The sequence below is a fragment of the Archocentrus centrarchus genome, chromosome 14 (genome assembly GCF_007364275.1).
Source record: "Archocentrus centrarchus isolate MPI-CPG fArcCen1 chromosome 14, fArcCen1, whole genome shotgun sequence".
Taxonomy (NCBI): Eukaryota; Metazoa; Chordata; class Actinopteri; order Cichliformes; family Cichlidae; genus Archocentrus; species Archocentrus centrarchus.
Window position 1 is genome coordinate 10,900,460 of NC_044359.1, and position 25,525 is coordinate 10,925,984.

General features: G+C 41.9%; 1 protein-coding gene across 2 annotated transcripts in view; it reads left to right on the top strand.

Moving 5' to 3' along the window:
* Window positions 1-25,525, top strand: part of gria4b (glutamate receptor, ionotropic, AMPA 4b) — a 177,785-nt gene that overhangs the window by 76,085 nt on the left and 76,175 nt on the right. For both annotated transcript variants that reach the window (XM_030745811.1, XM_030745812.1), the window contains exon 4: window positions 22,203-22,387. In XM_030745811.1, the coding sequence (XP_030601671.1) occupies window positions 22,203-22,387 (185 nt within the window). The remainder of the gene's footprint in view (window positions 1-22,202; window positions 22,388-25,525) is intronic.

Consider the following 25,525-nt stretch of genomic DNA (forward strand, 5'->3'; position numbering starts at 1 on the left):
GTGCTATTCCTGTGTCTGACTTCCTGATCTGCAGCAACTTGATGCAGGTTTTAAGCAAAAACTGGACCTTTTTTAAAATAATGGGATGCTTCTGGACAATTCGGGAATTGCAGCTTTGTAATAACTGAGTCTATCAGAGCTAGAACATGAATGAGGTGGTACAATAGCCGAGTAGTGGCTGGTGATGCAACATCACCTATTGTAATCCTGTTTCAGCCTCTTTATTGTCTCTCTACATTGCTTGACTGTCGTGCCCAGTAGCAAGCTGAGGAGCAGCAAAGATTTTTAGATTTCCATATTTTGAGTCAAAATCTAATTTTTATCCATTGCATAATGGCCCAATCCAGACTCGACCTCACAGTCAGTTCCTTTCCCTGCTTTTTATTCCGTTTGTTTGACCAATAAGCAAAGACGTTTATCGCCATAAGTACATTAAAAATAAGCACAACAGCTCATCCCATGCAATGAAATTGTTATTTTGCCAGTTTCCCACAGAAAATAAAAACATTTAAATAATATAAAGGGCTTCTCTGCTCTCTTGGATGTGCAACTGAACCTTGTTCTCGCCACATCATTTTTGATGGATATTCTCGTTGAACTTTTCTCCAACTTTCCTGTATGTGGGGGGGTTTTTTGTGTTTTTTTTAAATAACTGTGTACAGTATGTATAAGGGTGGTGCGCACAGATAGACTACATCTTATGCTGAAGGTGCAATCTGAAATAGATAGACTGCAAGGGGGTTTCAGGGGAGAATATAGCTAGGCAGCAGTGGCTGGTAGCTTGTAGGATGACTTGCAGGAAATCAAGAAGAGGAAGTAAATGAAGGCAAATGCAACGATTAAACAGTAGAAGTTGAAAGAAGACTGTTGTGCCAAGAAGGTGTTTGGTGTGTGTCCTGGAGAGAGGAAAGGGGACAAGGAGACTTGGTGGTGGAATCAGGAAGTACAGGAAAATATTCAGAGGAAAAGGTTGGCAACAAAAATAGGATAGTCAGGGAAATGAAGAAGGTAGAAGTTCTGGGAGGCTATGCATACAGCAAAGAGGTTGCAAAGAAAAAGGCTTATAATGAGCTGTATGTAAGGATGGACACAAAGGGAGGAGAAAGATGTGTATTGATTGGCTAGACATAAAGATCGAGCTGGAAAGGATGTGCAGCAGATAAGGGTGATTAAGGATAGAGGGAAATTTACACTGTTCAAAATGAAGCAACCCCCAAAAGAGGAATGGTTTTATAGGTGGAGGCCATTGACATTTATTCTCATCTATTCTAATTTATACTCATCTTTTCTGACTTTTTTTTTTTTTTTCACTAGTTTTGCGTTTGGCTAGAGTTGGTGTCACTACTGGTAGCATGAGGCACTACCTGGACCCTACAGAGGTTGCACAGGTAGTGCAACTCCCCCAGGATCGCACATCAATACGTGCCATTGCCAGAAGGTTTGCTGTGTCTCCCAGCACAGTCTCAAGAGCATGGAGGAGATTCCAGGAGACAGGCAGTTACACTAGGAGAACTGGACGGGGCTGTAGAAGGTCCTTAACCCTTCAGCAGAATCAGTGTCTCCTCCTTTGTGCATGCAGGATGAGGATGAGCACTGCCATCGCCCTACAAAATGACCTCCAGCAGGCCACTGGTGTGAATGTCTCTGACCAAACAATCAGAAACAGGCGCTGAGGATGGCCTTAGGGCTGAAAATTCTTTAGTGGGCCCTGTACTCCCCAGCACCATGGCATTTTCCATAAAACACCAGAATTGGCAGGTCCAACACTGACACCCTGTGCTTTTCACAGATGAGAGCAGGTAAACCCTGAGCACATGTGACAGACATGAAAGGATCTGAAGAAGCCGTGGAGAACGTTATGCTGCCGTTCATCGTGACCAGATTGGTGGTGCGTCAGTGATGGTCTGGGGAGGCCTATCCATGGAGGGATGCACAGACCTCTACAGGCTAGGCAACAGCTCCCTGACTGCTGTCAGGTATCAGGATGAAATCCTTGGACCCATTATCAGACACTTCGCTGGTGCAGTGGCAGCCTTTTATTCCTAGCATTACTTGGTCCATATTAGTATAGATATCAGCATGATTTTTTTTCTCATTGAGCTCTGATATATTTTAAAAGTGAACCTTTTGACAGTAGAGAGTGACAGGAAAGCGCTGCCTGCTTCTGCCTTGCGGCATACATGGTCACCTGCTCTACCACTGAGCCACCGCGGTGCCCATGAAAGGAATACTTATTAAGCTAAATACCTGGGATCAGCCATCCAAAGCAACAGGCAGTGCACAAGAGATGTGAAGAAGAGAGTGTAAGCAGGTTGGAGTGGGTGAAGATTTGTGACGGAAGGATAGCAGCAAGAGTGAAACGGAAGGTTTATAAGATTGTAGTGAGACATGCTATCATGTATGGTTTGGAGACAGTGGCAGTGATGAAAAGACAGGAGGCAGAGCAGAGGTGGCAGAGTTGAAGATGTTAAGATTTTCAATGGGAGTGACCAGAATTCTCAAGATTGGAAATGAGTACATCAGAGGGACAGCTCAGGTCATGCTCTTTAGAGATAAAGTTAGAGAGGCAATTCTGAGATGGTTTGGACATGTTCAAAGGAGGGATAATAGATGTATTGGATTTTGAAGATGGAGCTCCCCGGCAGGAGGAAAAGCAGAAGGCCACAGAAGATTCATGGATGTAGTGAAGGAAGGGCATTCAGAGGGTTGGTGTGACAAAGGATGCTAGAAATATAGTGAGATAGAGTCAGATGATCTGCTGTGGCGACCCCTATAGGGAGCAGCTGAAAGAAGAAAAAGAAGCTCAAGTAATGAATTGTTTTTAAAAATAGATGTGTCATACATTTGATCAAATTTGAAAGGATAACTAACAATAAACATAGTGGTGGTTGAAAGTGGCCTTTCAATCAGTGGCTCACAAAATTCCATAGACCAGTAAGAGCCATTAAACACTTTAAACAAAAAAGATCATCCTCTATCTGCATATAGATACTTTCAGTGTTCAGAGTGCTGTTTTTTGAGGCAGCAACAGTTAACAGAAAGATCTGTCCAAGGTCTCAATCATATCGCATGTATTTTGTCCTCATGCCCCCTGCATGGCAAAAGCTGAGGTGTGAATGGATGTGCTTCTAAAATAATAGTTGTTTTTTGTCCACAGTATGTCTTGTGGCCACCAAGCGATCAATACTGCAGCCCAGCTGCTGTTGGTAGTGTTGTGGACCTTGTTGGAGCTCTCTCCCTCTGGCACAGTTCCCCACCTGGGGAAGAGAGCTCTGTATTCATCTCATGTATATGTCTCTCACTTTTTTCTTATTCTTCACTTTTTTTTTTTCTTTCACCCACCCGGTTTTTGCCTCTCAGTCACCACATACACACCGACAGAGTCAATAGGTTTCTACTTTTTTCACACCACTGTGTCACATTTCCATTACAAGACAGAATAGATATGGGCTACTGCTTGGATCACATCTCCACATCACACTTTCATACATTTTCCAGAAGATAGTCAGGGGTTTTCATTCTCTCTCTGCTGCAGTGATTGTTTGAGCAGATTGGCTGTATAGTGGCTGCAGAGTGAGGACAATATCAGGATGGCATCCCTTCAGAACAACTCATTCCCTCGCTCTTTTTCTTATCTGAAGTCATACATGCTTGACTGGTTAAAAAAACACCCACTCCTCTCAACAAAACTGACATGTATCTGATCAGGTATCCTCCAAAACCACACAGGTTCCCATCTGTAAGACTTTGCTGCCCTCACAGATTGGCTGAGGATACACATCGCTTTTCTTTGTTCCCTGGAGCTTCAATTTGGCATCATAAGAAGTTCAAGCTCAGGATCACTGGGACAGGAATTAAGATAATATGGCATGTCAATTTTTAATTTGTATCGGTTACATATCACCAGTACATTGTATCATTCAATTACTAGAAGGTTATCTCATTCAGTGGAAGCAGATTTTCACTACTGAATGTAAGTATTGATGAGCAGCATGTTTTCAAGTTAAAATGACAACAAAAATTCACATTTGGATGCTGCAGGCTTCATTTGCTTAACTCTCAGCTGTGGCATGTGAGTTCCAGACTTTTGTTGCATTACAGTGTTCGTCTGGTTCAAAGCACCAGATGGTTGCTGTTTTCTGGGTTAAGTCTCATTGGTCAGTTAATCTTTTAAAAAGATGTTTAAATTTGGTTCAAAGGGAACCAAATTACTCAATGTGAGTAGGAGAAAGTCTTTTCAGGCTTGAATTCAACTGCTCACCGATTTATTCAGTTGAATTGAATTCAGTTTTATTTATATAGTGCCAAATCACAACAGTCTAATATAGAGGTCCAGGCACTCTTCACTGCACTGGACAGCATACACTATGTTGCTTATCTTGTTTGGGGGTTTTGTCCTAGTCCATCACTGCAGTGAAGAGTGCTCGGACCTCTACATTGGCGAAACCACGTCAACAGGACAAGACTCAGCTGTACATCTGCATCTAAAGGAGAAAGGGCACTCTTTGAGGATGCCAATATTCACTTTTTGGACTGGGAAGACAGATGGTTTGAAAGGGGAGTAAAAGTAGCCATCTATGTCCACATCACCAACTTTCCCCCCATTTACAATGCTGTCCTGAGCTCCCTCCCCCATTCACACCTTTGTTCAGGTAACCTCAATAGGCCACTTGATAGAAGTCCCAAATTGGTTTCACCCAAAAGACTGATTGTAATGACCCATACCGCCTTTCACACTTCAGTGCTTGTGATTATGCACATGAACAATAGTGGGTGAAAACCACCTCCAGGGGACTATGCCCACTTGGATTTAAATACTTGGGTCCCTCCACCTTTTGGTTTGAGAACTGAAGAAGCCCTTCAGGTGAGAGGTGAAACATCTTCAAGAAACAAAAAGAAGTCCAGTCGTCCTTTTTCAAGCTCCAGAGACTACCCACTATAATTATTTTATCTGAACTGAGCACTAAATAAGAAAGTGTGAGAAATCAGACAGAAACTCTGAGTAAGGGCCAGGTGGACAAGACTAAGAGTCAGGCTTTCAAATGAATTAAAACTCTGCGTCTTTAATAAGCTGGAATTGAAGATTGCAGCTACTCCTCCTCCTCGACCTGTGCTTCGAGCATTCTGACAGTTACTGTGACTCGGGGGTGTTGATTCATTTAAACTAACATATTCATCCTGCTGTAACCAGGTTTCTGTAAGACAGAATAAATCAATATGTTGATCAATTATGAAATCACTTACTAACAGGGACTCTTTGCTGCAGTTGACGATGCTGTGTTTCTTCTTTTTAAATTTTTAAGCTTAAATAGTTTTTTGCTGGTTTTTGGTTTGTTTTTTTGGTGGTCTGGGAGCAGGCACGTCTCTATGGGTTTGGGGGATGGCAGGAGAGAAGCTGCAGAGAGGCCTGTAAGACTGCAACTCTGCTTCCTGGTCTCAACCCTGGGTGGTCACATTTTAGGGGGCTTAATAAATATGGCCAGATTTCTAGAAATGAGAGCTGCTCCATCCAAAGTAGGATGGATGCCATCTCTCCTGACAAGACCAGGTTTATGTTTATCAAATGAGCAGTTTTCTTTTGAATTGAGGTGTAACAGATGCTTCAAACCCCAGTCACACAAGCCTAGGTTGCTAGGGAAAATTAAATATTCCCTGAACAGTTGGTGAGTGGTTGCTGGCACTTGCAGAGGTATATGGTACTGCACCAGAAACCTTGCAATTTCTGTTTGCTAGTAGATTGCAGCATTCACTTATAGTTTTCATGGAAGTTGCCAACTTGTCTACACTCACCAACTGAGCAGCAGGGAAACTGAAAAGTCTAATGCAAACTGGAAGTGGAGAATGTTCGCCTTCAAAGTAAATGTTGTGCCTTTTAAAAAGTGTTGCAGCAGTAAGGCACAACTTTTACTTTGAAGGCAAACATTCTCCACTTCCAGTTTACATCAGACTTTTCAGTTTCACTTCCACTTGCCAAGTATTTGAGTGTTTACAAAGTCAGTATTTTCTATGCAACTGCTGCAATCTGCTAGAGACCAAAGCAATTGGAAGGCAATTTTTGGTACAGCATCCTCTTTGCAGCCAATTTCACTTAGCAACTGCAAGCAACCTGGCAGCAACTACTCGCCAGCCACTGAGGGAATACATTTTTCCTTAGCTACCTTCACTGAAGCTTAAATTGTGCATGGCTATCAAGGATAAATATCACACACAGCAGGTGTTTCAAAAATGTCTTTGACATTTTGTTTGGTTGTAAGGGAGCTGCAATCAAACAGCAACACAACATCCACTCCAGGTACACAGGCTGATTTAACCAGATGGCAGTTTCATTTCTTTTGTAGCTCGTTCTGGGAAAAAGTTATTTCTTTCCTTTTTTCATGTGTTTGGATAAATTGGTGTTGTCATGGAAGAGAATTTCCTTCCTGCACGCATCGTTGTTTCAGTGTTTTCATTTAAAGCTATAAAATATCTCCACAGGATGCTCTCCTTTCTTAGTCACTGCAGGAGTGAGGAAAAAAAGGAGGAGCAGCAAAATGCAAACACATTTTGCTGCTCCTCATAAAGGAGAGCAACTAAAACTAAAGTATCAATCCTACACTAGTTTCGATCCAATAACAAGACAAACATTGCTACTGATACTGTTGATATTTAGATCAATGCACCCATCCTTACCAACAATAAGACAACTGACAACCTTTCAATGTGCCAATAACATAAAAAATTAGATGGTTTTAAAGTACCTGTAATAGTTCAGCCACTTAATATGCAGATTAGCCCAGATCAGTGCAGAAAAAGGCTGAGAATTTGTTTTCCCGTAGAGAATTAACAACTAGAGGCCTTTTGTCAAGACCTCTGGATGGATGCTTCACAACACAAAAGACTACGGAGTAAGATAATTGGAGGCAATATCGTATCAGCATGTGACACATGCAAGCCTGTCAGAGTTGATGTGGATTGTTGCATTTGTAGAAATACAAGCATCTGTACTGTGTGACAGATGACTGACAGATGTCTAAAACTCTGCAGACACACTTTGAAAATACTGCTCAGCGTGTGTTGCCCTTTAGTCTGCATTGTATTCTTGTTACTGAAAGTTGGGGCTGTCAGTTTTATTTGAAATTTTTCTTAAAAATTTGAACTACTGCTAAAATGATTTTTTTTTCCTTTTTTTCATGTTACCAGTGTGAGTGCAGCAGGATGTACCTTGTATTCCAGCAGGTGGACTTCATAAAACGCACAGTTCATCTGACCCTGTTGTCCTCTCAGTAAAGCAGGTGTTTTTTCTTTGTATGCAGACATCTCCAGCAAACACCCAGCCAACATGGTTTAATTTAAAACTTAGGAGGTCCTATAAGTGCAATAACTGCAGCCACTGCATGAATTTAATACAGAATGTTTTTGTTGTCAAAAGAAAAATATTAATCTTTTAATTAACTGGAAAAATTAAGGACTGGAAGCGTCTCTTAGGTCCTGTGTTGGGTCTTTGCTTGATTTTTAGATACTGGTTTTTGTGTGTTTTTGGTTAATAATTCTTTGGGAATCACCTTATTGGTGCAAAAATACTATTTTATGCCTGTCAGAGTGTTTTATTTTGGGGATTTTTTTTTTTTATAGATTCAACTAAAGAGTGATTCATACTCTCCTCTGATAATGGACAGGTACGAGGGCTGGACTGAAAATGAGTGAAAAAGCAGCCAATGTCCAAAGAAAAACTTTAAAACACTTTCAGAAAACCTGGAGAATGACTGCTCAATATCACTTTAAAAAGTTACAAGAAGGTTTGGCTCCTTGGAAGCAAAATACAAAGAAACGAGGTGTGTGTCAAGACTTTTGCACAGTACTGTATCCAAAGAGCACTTCAAATAAAAGCAGGTTTTTTGTTTTTTTTTCCAAGAGCTCCTACTCAAATATGTTTCATGTTTTTGTTACAAAATGCAGAAAAACTAGTGTGCTACAGTAAATCGATAATCATTTAAGTGTCTGAGAAGTTGTTTGAGAGAGTTGTTTGTCACTCCATGCTTCCACAGCCTTACTTTCATAAATGAAGGTAAAGATGCATGCCAGCTTTGTTAAGCTGCTCACACAGTTCAATAAAGGCACGTTAGCAATACAAATACAATCACACTGGATTTTGCAAGGTTAAAAATGTGTGTGTGCACTGAAGCAAAAAGCATGTGGGACAGATTAACAGCACGGGAGGGGTAGCAGCAGTCCACAAAGTTGAAAATGACACTTTATTGTTGTTACCTTCGAATAGTCCTTGCTTTTCATGCAGACAGTGTCCCTCCTGCAGTTATATATAAATAACGATACGAACAAATAAAATCCAGCCTCTTTCACAAAGTCACCCTGTTTCTCCCTGAGATGAATGCTGACCCCATTAATATTTGGCCTTAGATAAGAAATGTCCACCAATGTTTTATTTTGTCTGTTTGTGACTGCAAGACCTTGCCAGATACATTCACATTTGTTTTTATTTCCTTATTTGCACCATGCTTTTTGTTATCATAATTTTGAAATATATTAACACATTCAGGGTTACCATATGAATTCAGATGTATTATTCAAATACAGTATGCATCCTCTGTCCTCAGTGTGGCCCATGGAGCACTGGCGATCCTTTGTAACAGTCATTCTTGTTCACAAATGTAACCCAAATGAAGGCAGTCCAATGAAAAGGCAAATAACCCATGAAAGTAGCAATGGTGAAAGCAACCAAGTAAGATGCAAGCAGCCCAGGACTGCATACCTCTGGCCACAGCAAAACTCTAAATCCAAAATGGCTTGAAAAGTTAATCACTTCTAAATGTGGCCAAGCCCCACTTCTGGTAAAATTTTCAAGTAATCTGTCCACAATCTGTTAGATTGTGTTTGTTTGTTTGTTTTAAAGTAACCCTGCTAAAAGAAGAAATATAAAAACCGAAAGAATCGGAAGAACTGACAAAGCCTGAGGGAGAACACACAAGCTTTATAGAGGGATAATAGGGCACAGTTAAACCCAACCAAGGCAACAGGGGAAGGGAAAGGATCAAAGAAAGACATATAAGGAGCCTTCAAGCTTTAACTTAGTTCAAAATAAAAATAGAAGTAAGCTGAAAGACAAAGAACAACTGAGACAAGGGAAACAGGAAGTGTATGGAAAAACAAAAGATCCAGGAACATTAGGGCAATATCAAAACTAAAGGTTACAGCAGAAAACATGGATCATAACTATAACAAACACCAAGACACCCCAAGGCATGATAAAATCCACATTTCATTCATTGCTAGTTTGTGTCAAACTACAATATAGCGGTGTAAAACCAGACCAAAGGAGCATTTCTCTGGAGTATCAACTGTTGTGCTCTTACCATCAGACAATAAAACTGTCCAAGCTGCTTGTTTAAAGACATCAAATACCAAGCTCAGTAATGATTAAAGAAAACCTATAACAGCACAGAAATGACCAACATATACCACCAGCCTCTGAAAGGACATGTTGAAATCATGAGCTAAATTTTTTTCATGTGTTTTTTCTTCTGAATTATCTACTGACTTCCTAAGAAATGTATTGCAAATGCTTCTGTTAATTATGGTGCAGTCTTTCTTTGTATGAACTTTATGGGATGTGTAAACCTAACAAGAAATGTTAGGATGTCTCTTCTGATTTAGCTGAAGCTTGAACTATTCTGAGCTCTGTCCATGGTGCTGAAATTAGGCTGCAGCCTGGCATGCACTCTTTCTTCAGTGTGATGGCATCTGAATGTGTTGGCTTGGTGTCTGAATATGCACTGTGGTTAATTTTTAGCAATTGTTGTATCACTTTTAACACAGCACAAATCTGAATGCATGCCATTGCATCAGCATATAGGCACATTATTACAACTGTGCATCACTCCAGCATCTTGAGTTGCTCTGCTCACCAAGAGACAAGACAATAGCATAAGAAAAAAAAAAAAAAGAAACCTTTTGGTGTGAGACACTTGTTTTTAGACTCGCAAAGCTCAAATTTATCCCATGAATCCCTGACTTCATGTATTCTCTTATGCCGTTATTCCTAGCTTCATATTTTTATTCTGGGACTCCACTAGAAAAGGTTTGCACGGTTTACATGAAGTTGCCTTTTTGTTTTTTTTTTGTTTTTTTTTAATAAATGTGTTGGTTTCAGCAACTTTTACTCAGGAGGCAAACAGTGTCCGTTTTCAGTTTGCGTTTCACTACCGCTCATTGGCTACTTTGCCAGTGTTTGCAGACAAGTTGGCATCTTCAACACAAACTATGGGCAACCGTGGCCATCTGCTAGAGACAAAAGCAACTACATGGAGACTTTTGGTGCAGCACGGCTAGCAAACACTCTCCAACCGGAGGTTTCCAAGGGGTTGTTGACTGGTCTCTAGGTCTGTGTGACCGAGGTGTAAACAGAAGGTTTGAGCACAGGGTGGGTGGGGCTTCTGTGCTCAGTCAGAACTGTGTGCCTGCAATGACCATATTAGGGATATCCTCTCTTGTTAACATCATGCATAATCTCTGGACTATTTGTATATACACTGAACTTATTCAGTGAAATTTTGGTCATGTTTTACATGAGTATCCATCATTCTAACAGCATATATATATGACGGAAAATAATGGAAAGAATAATAGGTTAATTGTCTAAATATCTATTTATTGATCCCAATCAGCTATTTTCTTTAATTTATGCATTTTCATGTCATTCTATACTTTAGCTTTCCTTTCAGCTTTCCTTACTCCTTCATTTTCCTGACCGCCTTTAACTGATTATATGAAATCTGTTTTGCTGCCTTGGACAGCATGAAAAAATTTCTGCACAAGCATCACAAATCACGAGTCCTTATTTCTGCACAGGACTGCAAAGGCAGAATATAAATGCAGAATCACCAGAAGCTCAGGAACCATCCCTCAGTTTACCCCCCCAGCCACATGTATTATACTGCACACACTTAATCCAAGTACGACTGTGAGTAAGCATGCATTCTGATGAGACAGACTTGCATATTTCCCAACCTCAAATATGTCACAAGGTCTTACGTCTTTGTTAAAGAGAATGAATGTGTGAGCAGATACGCGTCAGCAGTGCTTGAGTGTTTACGTACATACTGGTGTGCTCTCTGCATGCGTATGTTTGCTCTTCAGAAGGCTTTTGGGTGCAGGCTGCAGCACACTGGCCCAAGGATTTTTCTCACACACAGGACCAGGCATTCGTCCCATATTGACTATAATGTAGAATCAGCCCACGCATGGCTGAGCTGAGTCAATGAGCGCCAGTCTGATTCCCTGCATCAAAGCAACAGCGATACAAGGGGCTGGATACTGTAGCACTGTGTGTGTGATTATAGTGAGTGCTGTCCCTGCGAGCTTTCCAGTGCACCATAAATACACACAGTCACCAGAGACAAAGATAATAAAAGGTTAATACAAAAAGAATGGAATAACATACAAAAAAAGAGAAATATAAAAGGAGAGGAGGATAAATAAGGGAATTGAGGTAAGAGGACAGAAGAAGAAAGGAAGAGGAGACTGTGATGGAGGAAAAAAGTGGGAAGAGGAGAAGAGAAAAGGAAATGAGACAAAAAGAGGAGGCAGAAGGAAGGAAAAGGAAAGAAGGATACAAGAGCAGGGGAAAAGAAACTGAATAAATGGAAATAAGAAGTGACAAAAGAAAAACCTAGGAGAGGAAACTAGAGACTAGGAGATTAAATGAAAGGGAAGGAGATGCAGAGAGGAAAGAAAAAGGTAGGAACAAGATAAAAAGAGACAAGAGCAGGATAAAGCAAAGGAAATGAAGTGAAATGAGAGGAAACAAGTGGAGATGGAAGACCAGGAGAGAGGAAGGGCAACAGAATAGAAGAGACAAGAGCTGAGGGAAGGAGATGGAATAACGGGAAAGAAGAGGTGACAAAATAAAAATGGAGATAAACAGAGATGAAAGGGAAGGAAACAAGAGGAGATGACGGAGAAAACGGGAGGCGAGAGAACAACAAAGAAGGAAATGAGGAAACGAGGAAATCAGAGAGTGAGAGAGGAATTAACAACATAAGATAATGAGGTAAGATGAAATGAACTGGGTAGAGGAACCAGAGGAAGAACGAAGAGTTCTCCAGCAGATGGACTGTATCAGCAGTATGTACTGGCCACGAGTAGCTCCAAGCCGCTTTTTGTAAGAGGAAGAGGTGAAAGCAAAGCTCTGATTCAGTGAGGGAGGAAGTGGAAGGATGGAGGCTCAGTAGACATACGCTAACACTCAGCAAGAAGAAAAGAAGAGGAAGAAATCACACACTGTATATAAACCCAGATGTGCTCTCACTTTTCTCTCCACACGCTGCAGCTGCTTCCATCTAGTGTCCGGCTCTGCTCCAATCAGCACGAGTGTACGCGTCAGCCGGCACACTCGCCCCGTGGCTGTGTCTTTGACGCTGATGTTGATTGCAGCTGTCTGCTGCTCCAAATACAACCCTGGGACCACACATTTATCAGCTGGTAATCAGCTGGCCCTTTGCACACTTTACTTGCCTCGGCTGCCACCGCTGCAGTTTCCTGTCCCAGCGCTGTATATAACGTGTGGCACAACAGGACGTGATGGGATATCATGTTGTTGCGCCCTCACTCGTGCTGCTAATTTGTATCTGGTGGAATAGAGGTGACTGCTTCCTGATTCTGAGAGTTTTTACCTTACATTGCAGCACTTTGTTTTTTAGTGTCTATAACACAGTTGTTCCACATCTTAAGAACTGATCATGGACCAATATGCAAAGATGGATAAATCGGCCTATATTATAGTGATTATTTAATGTTCTTCTGAGAACCACTTGTAGTGGCTGAGCAAATGTCTGATTCTTCACATCCAAAATAATCCAAGGGCCACAGAGCAGAGCTGTTGCTGAGCTAAAGCAGCATTTATTTTAAATAAGCAGAGTATCCAGGAATTCAAACTAAACTGAAAATAAAAGTCATATATATAATGTTTTTTTTTTTTTGGCCACAGTGGCTTTTTTTTTATTGACAGTAGAGAGTGATAGATGCAGGGGAGGGCATGCAGAGAGGGGTGATGGCTCAGGACTCGAACCTGTGCTGCCTGCACTTTGCCTTGCAGCATACACAATTGCCTGCTCTTCCACTGAGTCACCCGGGCACCCAAGTTGGGAAGATTAACTGTCAATCAAGAGCAATCCCAGCGGAGGCCTAGACCTGAGGATGTGAGGTCAAAGATTTTGTCTTCCTGCCCCAGCCACACCCTCCAGGTAGCATCACCAGCCTTTATCTCCTTTGCACACCATTTCCAGCAACTAAATGGGGAACGCTCAAACGAAGTAACATTAGACACTGAAACTGATCCTGTATGATGTGTAAATCATCTTTGGCTCTGACACATCACCCAAAACAAGCTGTGTTGCTGTGTTCGGTGTGGCAGCCTCTGTAATCGTCACTTAGCAAGTAAACTTTAAAATTCATGAATTGGAAGCAAATGTTGCAGAACAAAATATAAAAATAACTAAAGCATGTTACTTTTAACCTTATTTCAGGCTGGAATTGCAAAAACACTGACTCATTTAAAGGCTTGAGCAGTGACTCCTGCAGCAATCTGTATCTGCAAATTTGCAAATCCAAACTGCCTTTATTCTAACCTGTGTATTTGTTATGAAAACTTTGACACATCTAGCACCTGTAACTGAAGTTGGTGAAAGTAAATTGCAGGATTCAGAACAAAAAGTATGTTAGTAATCTACACGGAAGTGATTTCTTGCTACACTCAAACTGTCTTTTCACAGCCCAACACACTGACAGGGAACCATAACAGCTTAGCTCAAACATTCAGTCAATAGCAATGATGTAGCTGCAGCTACCACAGGGAGTCATTTTCACCTCCGTGGCTTCCCACCTTGCTCACTGTGCCCTTTTTATTATGTTTGTTTGTCAGGGAACGTGCAAAAACCTTCATCTTAGGCAGTAAGATGAGGAGCTTTGAGCCATTTGGCTGCCAGCTGCTATCCGTCTGCAGATGGACACAAGTACAACAAAGTAACTGTTAAGGAAATTGAGTGGGATCCTGGGACTTTCTGGGAATACTGACACTAAAAATCTGGATTTAGCCACTTGGAAGATAAAATTAGTCTTATGTGAAATGTGACTGATTATTGTGACTGAAGTTATTTATCCTACCTCATGGGTTTATCTGTGTAGGTTCTCTGTGATCCAGATCATAGTATTCTCTGGAACTTGAAAAAAGGGTGACTGGACTTTTTGTTTCTTGAAGACGTTTCACCTCTCATCAGAAAGGCTTCTTCAGTTCTCAAACCAAAAGGTGGAGAGACCCAGGCATTTAAACTCCAGTGGACGTAGTCCGCTTGAGGTGGTCGTGACCCTTTTCTGATCATGTGCATAATCACATGTAGGGCTGCAACTAAAGATTATTTTGATAGTCAAATAATCTGTCAATTATTTTGTTGATTAGTCAATTAGTCAACAATTATTTCAATCTTACCTCACCTGTTCAGGCCTGCCCACCTTGTTGTCTCTTCTCACAATTAAAATAATGACCCATAAAAATACAAGTTTGAAACTAGTCAAATGTATTTTTAACATTAATGTGATCATAACAATAAATATCAAATAAACAATGCATATTAAAGTGAATACAATTTGTATTTTTAAATGGAAATATAATGTGCAAATAAATAAAAATGGCCTATGTCCAGAAGTTCAAATAAGACTAACAGAAACATTACTGTACCAACATTAACAGGTATCAACGACGCGCTAACGTACCCATCCAGAGCTGACGTCACAGCTCCAGGGTGCCGGCGTTTTAAACGCTCAGCACTGCAGCGATGCTGCCGTGGAAGGAAAGCTCTGCTTTGCACAGTCTGCATTCAGCTTTATTTTTGTTTTCTGTCAAATGCTCCCACACCTTTGACAGTCTGTCTCCATTTTCTTTCATTTTCTCCACCCTCCTCTCTGTTCCCCCATCGTTTTATTGTTCATGTTATATAATTCTTCATTGGTATTGCTGTTATTGGCAGACAATGGAGGCAATACTGCCCCCATATCTCCCTGTAGTGTATTGCAGTTACAAAATCACATGATAAGCAGAAGAAAATAGATGGATGGGTTAGAATTCCATGTAGACTCATTTTTAGACTAGTTTTTAGTTGATGTTGTCGATTACGTTGATGAATCGTTGCAGCCATAATCACGTGCCAAGGTGTGAAAGGAGGCATGGGTCATTACAATCGCTGGTTTCAGGTGAAACCAATTTGGGGCTTCGCCCCACTCTATCAAGTGACCTGTTGAGGTCACCTGAACAAAGGTGTGAATGGGGGTTGAGGCGCCTGGGGAGGGGGCTCAGGATCGGACTGTAAGCAGGGGAAAGTTGGTGACGTAATCCACCTCCTGTGTTTAGTGATGGCTGTTCACAGTGGACATAGATGCTTCTTTAACTCCTCTTTCAAACCATCTGTCTTCCCTGTCCAAAATGTGAATGTTGGCATCCTCAAAGAGTGCCCTTTGACCCTTAAATGCAGATGTACAGCTGAGTCTTCTCCTGTCGAGGTGGCTCTTCAATGTTGTGCCATTCGTTTGTGAAGAGGCTGTTTGGTTTCTCCAGTGTAGCGGTCCGAGCGCTCTTCACTGCACTGGACAGCAGACACTACATGTTTATCTTGTGTTTGGGGGTTTGTCCTTGGGATGGACCAGTTTTTGCCTTAGAGTGCGACTTGGTTTGAAGTATACTGGGATGTCATGCTTGGAGAAAATTCTCCTGAGTTTCTCTGAAAATCCTGCCACATAAGGGATGACAATGTTGTTCCACTTGACATTCTTACTCTCCGTAGTTTGAGTTTGACCTTCTTTCCTGTGCATCTTAAAGAAGGTCAAACTGTATTATACACTCACACATATACTATACGTATGTCATGAACTCCAGTTGGTTTTCTACCTCTCACTTCACTGTATATGACCTTTTCTATCTAAATAAAATTAAATCATATAACAATCACATAAATGTCCTGAATTAAATTAGAGTATCATAAAGATTCATCTAAACAGATTACTGAGTTTATAAAACACCAGATGTAACACTGTTCTCTTCCTCTTTGCACAACTGCAGCTGCTAAATCTTTGATTGAATACTAAAATAATTTTTCAGTCAGATGTGATGTGCAGCTTAAAAAAAAAATTGTCTGATTTTTAAAGAAAAAAACGAATATTTTAAAAAGTATGCCCTAAACATCCCATTCTGACAACAGAACAAACCACATTTTGAATTTCCTGTTTCCAGCCCCTACCCTCATTGGTCTTCTGTTAAAACTGAGAACAGTGCCATCCCATGTGGGGTCTGACTTCCCAGCAGCCAAAATGTCATGATCCAGTTCTTCCCTTAGGAATTACTAAGGACATACTGACATGATGCATGTTTGTGTGTGTTAGTGTGTGTTTTCCATTTGTGTTGACTCAACCAGCAGTCCCTCTTGGCACACGCAACCTTCTAATGGGGAGCAAGGGGCTGGGGAGGGGATAGAGGAGGTGGAGAGGGAGCTGGGTTGCCAGAGCACAGGTTAATCCACTAATTGGGAGCAAAGGGAGACGGGTTGCCAGATTGTGATGGCCACCAGGAGGGGCCGTTTAAGGGGGACATCTGTTCCTGCTGGAGAACAGCCGCCCTCACAGCTCCCTAGTTTCCTCTCTGACACTCATCTTCTCTATACACAAACCTGACAGCGACGGTCCCCTCCTCTAGAGTCTCGTGTTGCATCCAACTCAGAGACCGACGGGACCAAAAGCCGGGATATGCCTGGAAAAGGATAAAAGCTTCACAAGAGTTTGCCTCAGCACAGTTTCCTTTCAATGGGAAAGGGTTGTTTTGCCAGAGATGTCGGGCCAGCAAAAAAGCCGGTGTGTGTTTATACCAACAATTATGGACAATATGTTTCGTCGCATCATGTGGTCTGACATACCATATTGTAGCCTGGAAGAGATCCACTTCAGTTTATTCAGGAACCATATTCAGGAATACAATTCAAACGCGTCCAGGGAGCACAGACTGTTCCTGTAGTAATACAGAGATATTCAAAATTTTAAATGTGAATCTAAATCTGCCTGAAAACACAATCAGAAGAAAAAGGCTGCGATCCCCAATGGAATTACTTATAGGATTTTATTGTGTGCCAATGATTTTGATTTTATTTGTGGGGATGGTGGAAAATAATAACAGCCTACTATACAGTTGTTCTCCAGTGAGTCTGTCATCCTGTGAATGAACTCCACTTTCTTGTACAGTGGAGGTGGCGATGTTCCTCCCTCGGCTTAGCAGCCTCGTGTCACAGGAACCAGTTCTGTACCTGGTTTGCTTGTAAATCAAAACATGCGGCTTGTGGGTCAGAACCAGCCCCTCTAAGGAGTCCTTTTCAGCTGACTTGTTTACTTTGCAAAGGACAAAAATGCTGTAAAATTATTCATTATTCTGCTTCGGTTCATTTTGTGATGCTAGATTTCCACAGGAAGGAAAGTTCAAAGTATTTTTAGATTTGAACAAATAGTTTAAATCCTAAAAAAGATTAAAAATAAAACCCTGACCCTGTGAAAATAAATGAAATGAAATTCTTAATAAATCTCAGCCTGTAAATAAATCCTTCCTTAAATGAGAAAAATTTACTAAGAAAAAACGTTTCTTTTTTTAACATATTTTTAGTACAGGTTTAAAAGTAAGTTTTTCCTGTATATAAAGACGGTTTGATCCTCAGCTGGAAACGGGTGGAGTGCCCTCTCCAGCTCAGGGCTGAACTCCTGCCCCAGGTGGAGGAGTTCAAGTATCTCAGGGTCTTGTTCATGAGTGATATGAGAAGGGAACAGGAGATCGACAGACGGATCAGGGCTGCATCTGCGGTGATGCACATGCTGCACCGGTCTGTCGTGGTGAAGAGGGAGCTGAGTGTAAAAGCGAAGCTGTCAATTTACCGGTCGATCTATGTCCGTACCCTCACCTATGGTCACGAGCTTTGGGTGGTGAAGAATATGACTGTGAATACAAAGGGCAGAAATGAGCTTCCTCCAAAGGGTGGCTGGCCTCTCCCTTAGAGATGGGGTGAGAAGTGCATCCATTCGGGAGGTGCTTGAAGTAGAGTGGCTGCTCCTCCACATCGAAATGAGCCAGTTGAGGTGGTTCGGGCATCTGACTAGGATGCCTCTTGGGTGAGTTCCAGGCATGTCCTACCAGGAGGAGGTCCCAGGGCAGCCCGAGGACACGCTGGAGAGATGATATCTCTCGGCTGACCTGGGAACGCCGTGGGGTCCCTCCGGATGAGCTGGTGGAGGTGGTCGGGGAGAGGAAGGTCTGGGCTTCTCTGCTTAGGCTGCTGCCCCTGCGACCCGGCCCCGGATAAGCGGGAAAAAATGGATGGATGGATAAAGAAGGTTTTGGTTTAATTCATACAACTCCATCCCATCCATCCATTCTCTTCTATTTATCCTGTTCAGGATCGGGGGGGGGGCTGGAGCCTATCCCAGCTGTCATAGGGTGAGAGGCAGGGTACACCCTGTACAGGTCGCCAGCCTGTCGCAGTGCCCAACGTGGGTACATGAACACAGATTATAGGAATATTTCTGCAGTTTTCCTCTTAGCCGTGGGTTCTTTCTTATTTCTTTCAAGGTGAGCTATTGGTGTGATCTCTGCAGGATGTCCACTCTTAAAGGAATTAGCAGCAGCTTTGAATTTCTTCCACATGTAGACACTTTGTCTTATTGTGGCCTTTAGAAATTATTTTGCAGCCTCAATCATGTGTACATGTTTTCAATCTTAGTCAGCCAACTGTAGTAGCTCCCTAGAAGATGAGGAAAGAGCATCACGGCATATGCATCCTGTGTTTTCGATTGAGTCTGTCACCAGTTTCTTTATCTCTTGCTTGTGCTTTTAAAACCAACAGGCCAAAAAAACAACATGTACCCGGGAAAGGCAGAGGAGTGTTCTCACTTTCCAAATGCAGGTTCTTAAATATTTAAAATCTAGTTTTACAAACGCTTTATGAGGAAGAAAATGTATTCAACACATTGTGAGGCCTCAAGGAGACACGCAATGTGTTTGGGTGATAAATACTGAATGAAAACATAATGTATCTGTTTGTGTGGAAAATCCATCACACCTTAAAGTCTTTTATCCAAATACTCTCTCTCTCTCTCTCACACACACACACACACACACACACACACAAATGTTATCTGGCCTGTAGCTGAGCTTTATTCCTTCCTTTCCATCCTTCTTTCCCTCCTATCCTTCTTTCCCTCCTTCCTTCCTTTCTTTCTTCAGCTATGTTACGGCTGTCAGATAAACTGTGGGTTGAGATGCCCTTTTTGATATGGGGAGAAATTTTGGTCACAAAAAATAAAAAGGACATGAAAGATGGAATTGTTTTCCCGTATGATGAGTGTGCATTTAGAATAAAGCCACTGTCGTCATTCCCTTGCTAAGAAAATAAAATAAGCTTAAAAGGAAGGTTAAATTTTTCCATGTGGTCTTTTTTTTCCCCGCTCATTCAGTTTTTATTACCAAATAACTGTTAGAATTAGATTAAAAATACAACTTTCTCAGAGCTTCTCTAGTTACAGGGCTGTAACAATCCTGCAGCTGAGACCAGAACAGCAGTCCAGTTTTCCACAGTATCGTATTACAGCTCCATTTTTCCATACCTGAATACCCATTTAGAGCTGTTAATACCTGTTTAAAGCATGCTGTTATGACAAAAACATTAATGTGTCAGGATCGTTCAGATCCTGTGGTGCTGAGGTGCTGAGGTGCTGAGGTGCTCAGTGGTGCTGAGGTGGAAAGAGTGGACACCTTCAAATACCTGGGAGTGACCATCTCACAGGACCTGTCCTGGACTCATCACATAAACATCACTGTGAAGAAGGCCAGACAGCGTCTCTACCTCCTCAGGCGGCTGAGAGACTTCAAGCTCCCACTCAAGGTGCTCAGGAACTTTTACACCTGCACCATCGAGAGCATCATGCGTGGGAGCATCACCACCTGGATGGGAAACTGCACCAAGCAGGACTTCATGGCCCTAAAAAGGGTGGTTCGTTCAGCTGAACGGACCATCAGAACCACCCTCCCCAACCTGCAGGACATTTACACCAAGCAGTGCAGGCTGAGGGCCATGAAGATCCTAAAACAGCCCAGCCACCCCGGACACTCTCTCTTCTCCCTGCTCCCATCAGGCCGGCGTTACCGCTGCCTGAGGGCTAAGACTGAAAGGTTGAAGAAGAGTTTTTACCCACAAGCCATCCGTCTGCTCAACTCTGAGCCCTAACTGGACCATTATTGCACAATGTAAATATTATAATTTATAAAAGTGTGTATAGTGTATAGTATATAGAGTATAGTGTATAGTGTGAATTACTTTTTTTTATTTTAATTCTTCTTATTTATATGTGTGTGTATATATGGTTGCAGGTACAAAATACATTTCACTGTGCATTGTACTGTGTATAACTGTGCATGTGACAAATAAACACTATCTTAAATCTTAAATCTTAAAATCTTAAATCAGTGGCGCAAAAAGGGGGTATGCACTATATGCAATGCATAGGGGCACCGCACAAGATGGGGGCGCCAAAACGATGTTGGAAAATATTTCTGTAGTTGCATTTTCTGTATTTAACAGCTGTGCATATGACATGATCAATAACAGAGGCGCGGCGCTGATTAGGCGCCCCTGCGCTCCTTCACCTCCCCTCCTCCTGTCCCCAAGACAGCCGTAAGTTATGTCACAGAAGTCTTGTATTTTATAAGTCCATGAATAAGTGATCTGCACACATGAACACCGTAAATGTTGAGAGGATGCGGATGGTGTGTGTGTGTGTGTGCGCGCGCAATGTTCAGCTAGCGCTGGTCTGAGACGCCCTCTAGTCGGGCTGAGGATTTCACCGCTTCACTTTCGGAGCTCTGCTGTCACTGCATTTAGCAAACAGGACCCCGCCCCGCAGTCTACCACAGCAGGGAAAGTTCACAATGTGCACGTTTGATGTCCCTAAGGTCATGCGCGCACTTGATTTCGCGGCTACAGAAATCGAAATGACAACCAGCATGAATGAGGAGAAGTAAGAAGAAAAACGAAGATCAAATGAAAATTTCAGGCATGATTTAACAGGAGTGGATCATCGCTGACAAGTTTTTTCCACGCCTCCATTGTCTGTGTGGTTTAACTCGCTGTGCAGAGAATGTCAGCTGTTATTTTTTCCTTACTTCAGCTGTAGCCACCAGAATGATCATTATAACCACAATCTGGTGGTAATCACACTATTGTGTTTTGGTTTGTGCGATTGTTTGGTGCCGTTTCCTTCACTTTCTATGAACTGACAGATTTCCTCAGGCAGCTCATCACACCTGTGTCACTGTAAAAAGTGCTGACTGATGTTTTATCCGCTGATCACTGATCAGTCGGCAATACGGAAAACGGGTGCACAGTTCTTGGCCTGCCGGCAGCTGTTGCAGTGAGTGGGATTTGTAGTATAAGTGGTGGGAGCACATTTACCCACTGGCTATTAATAATAGCTATATGAAATCATCTGGCTGGCCGTATAAAATTAGATCGTGGGCCGGAAGTAGCTCGCAGGCCTTGAGTCTGACACATGTGACATAGAGAAAAACTGCAGTACAGAAGTTAAAATGTGCAGATGAAATTTCTGGCTAGAACCCTGGTGTGTGTATGCACGTGGGTTGGTTGGTTGGGGGGGGGGGGGGGGGGGGGGGGCTAAAAATGTGTCCGCATACACCTCAGAAAGTATATAGCTGCGCCCCTGGTTCAGATAACAAGTGAAATGCATCCGATTGGGATCCAATCTGGATCAAGTGATCAGGCTTGTGTGTAATTATATGCTCTAAAGAAAAGCCCAAGGTATAAACAGACACTGTGGTTATATCTCTAGAAATCTGTCTTCAGAAAAGTGTTTGTCTTGCTGTGATGACTTTTTAACAAGTGTTGACTTTTGGGATAAAAATGCTGTGCAGCAAAGAGGGACGCCTGCGTGGCCCTACCCTGACGCTGAGCATGCTTAGAAGAAAAACACTTGGAACGTCTTTCTGACATAGAAAAAACTTTTTCCCTTGATAGCAAAATTTCTCACATTTATTTAAATAATTGTGTGCTGGCTGTTTGTTCATGTTGTGTCAGAGACTTCCATCTTTGATCCGTTTTGTCCCGTGTGTCTGAACGAATCAGGTTACGCCATCCTGCAGGCCATCATGGAAAAGGCGGGACAAAACAACTGGCAGGTCAGCGCCATCTGCGTGGAAAGCTTCAACGATGCCAACTACCGGCGACTGCTGGAAGACCTGGACCGGCGACAGGAGAAAAAGTTTGTCATCGACGTGGAGGCTGAGAGACTGCAGAACATGCTGGAACAGGTGATGCAAGCATTTGGCATCAGCATTTGGTTGTTTATTTTACCAGAGCACCATAAGTCTGACGTATTTGTCCTTTTTACATGTGGAGAATCAGCCATTACCAAAAGTTGAAAGATGTACATGTTACTGTAACTGTTAACCATCCATCCATTTTCTTGTTTTCTTAACTGCTGATCCAGTTCAGGCTCACCGGGGAGCCGGAGTCTGTTACAGGTGTCGTGGGGAGAAAGGCAGGGTGCAGCCTGGAGTGAGGTGACACTGTACTGTAGTCAAATTAATCAGTCATTTTTACATTGGTGTTGGTTTTTAATTTAACAGCACAAAACTCTTTAGAAATTAAGCCACCATTAAGAGGCAAAGTGTCAGCGACTGAGAGGCGTGTTCAGACGGATTTTTGCTGCTGGCCTAACGGCGTATGTATTTGCAGGAGTTTCCCTTTCAGGATAGGATATTTAAATGAATCCCACAAACATGGTTTGCTAAGGTTTGCTTCATTTGCAAATTGACCTAAATTTAAGATGGAAAAAAAATGTGTTTCCTTTTATCCCTGATGTAGCTGTGATAGTTACTGCTGGGCATCATTTATTTGGAATGAGAGGGGGAACACGTGTAATTGACGTGTTTGAATGAGTCAAAGTTGTCAGCATGGTCCAAAACACTGACTCTGTCCTACAACCCTACACTCAGTCCTCACTGTGCATGTTCAGAGCTGCACCCCACATGTTTGTGCACTTCAGTAATACTGCTATTTTGATGAAACAGAGTGGAGCAGTTAATAATAATGCAGCTCTCCTCTGGATAAATGCAGTTCCACACGCAGCTCCCAGAAGTTTCTAACAGAAGAGTTTGTTATTATATCGAAACATATCGATTCTCCTTCAGCTCAGCTGCGTCTCTTTTACCTGAACCACCACACTGTTTTCAGAGACAAATACAAGTATAAAACCTGGGCTCGCACTGCATTATTTTTATTAGTACATTAATTGCTCCCTCATCAGGTCTTCTCATTTTTGAGCCACTAACCCGCGCTGCTTATTGCTGGTTATTATTGAAATGAGCTGTGTAACAAAGAGGTGTTTCGTACTTGTTCAGAGTAATTTTGTATTATTGTGTGAGGTATTAAATGTTTGGGCACATTTGCACTTTAGTTAGCACTCAGCACTTTTTGGCGCATTAAGAAACATACTTACACATGAGAACTCTTAAATATTTATTGATTATTTATTGAGCATTTTAATGATTTGTGTGGTTCTGATAAGATGAAGAGCCGGTATTGGCCACAAATGTAATTGATTATCATGTGGTTAAGAAAAGTGTGGGTAATAAACTTATGCGGTTATTATGAATATGGATGCTAATTTAGCGCAAGTGGGTTTGTGGTGTAGCGATCGCACCTGTTACTCCTTTTGTCTTTTCCAGGGTGTGGGTGGGGGTCTGAACACTTTTTAAAGGTTCCCAGAGAGACCAAGGAGGAAATTGGGTGGGGGACTTGCTTGGGATTTCAAGGTGTTTTGGGGGGATTTGTATGGGTGTATGGTTTTAGTGTAGATATGGGGTTTATGGATATTGTTGGATCATTGTTTTAATTATGATAATATATAACTGGTTACATGTTTTAATTGCCTTTTGGAAAGTGGTGCCAGATTTTTAGGAAGGTGTGGCTCATCAGCAGCGGGGTATAAAATCAAGTCTCTGCCTGCAGTGATTGAAGTCTTGCTGCTCAATGGTCACTCTTCACAAACTGGCTGCATATTTGCATATAAATTAGCAGCATCATGCTCATATGCCCAACTTAGCAAGTTTAACCCTTAATCTGCAGGTTAAATGAAATATTTGTGCTTTTAGGAACTAAAAATTTAATTTCACAGTACCTTCAGTACATCTTCATCTGAATATGGATCACACTGAAGTCCAGTCTCTGTAGAGTCTGTTCCACACTGTTTTTTTTTCTATCTCTGGATATGTGTGATGCCAGTGAGAGGAGATGCCCTTAATATGGTTATCTCAGGAATATGCCTCTGTTTGAGCACAGAGGCTCCACCCACTTGCTGCTCAAATTTTCTGTTTGCGCTGTGAAGCCAATCAAGTAGTTGGCTTAAAGTGGGAGGAGCTAAAACAGCTTGTTTCAGATAAATGAGTATTTTTGAACGGTGAAACATGCAGAGCTTCTTCAGCAGAGTCCAAGAATGAAAATATGGACAAGTGAGAATACCTGGGTCTTATATTTGTAGTTCTGCCTGTGATCTTTACTGGATTCTGTCATGAATTATTGCAAATAACGTGACATTCAACATCACCAAAAAAAAAAAAATTCCAATGAGGCAAAATATGCAAACAGACTCACAGAGAGACTGTGAACAAACCTCCAGGTTAGCCAGACTTATTTGGAAGAGAAATGAAGGTAAATGGTAAAATTCTAACCCAGGCCGTCTGCTGTAAAACATCAATCAGTTTCCCGTGGATCTAAAACAAGAACTGGGTCCCAGACTCCAAAACACATTCATGAATTAAATGAAAGTTTTCCCTTGGGGGCATATAGGAAAAATGTTTTCTCTCTTATTTGATTCTGTGTTTTTTGCAGCCTGCAGCAAATTCACATTAGCTTCTCTGCCTGAGCCCACCAGCCCATCTCTCAGGTTTCGCACTGATGAAAGATGGCACTTGGCAGTAGCTTTTCTGGGCTTTGGTTAAGTTTTAGCAATATTAGATTCTCATGGTTTAAAAAATGCACAGTGCAGTTAGTTATGCTTCATCTTGTTTGCAGCTTTGAGTCCCGTCATGTTTTAGAGAGATATCGCTTTCATACGCTTATGATACTAAGAGCTGAATATAATAAGGACCAAAAATCTGGGCAGATATGTTGCAGGTATTCCTTTCAGATTTTGGTGGTATGGCTCTTTGGTGTGCAGACAGGCACAGAAACTAAAGCCATGAACCACTGTGGACATTTTAGGCAACTAAGAGGATCCGTCTTGGGTGAAGTTTATGCTTTATTTCAACACTGTACTGCTGTCAGACATTTCCAACAAGGTTACAATCAACCAGACACTGAGGGGAACAGTAAGTAGGAAGTTGTCCTCCTACAGCTGTCTCGATTGGTTAGTTAGGCTAGAAAGTTGTTATTGTGTGTCTTTGCTG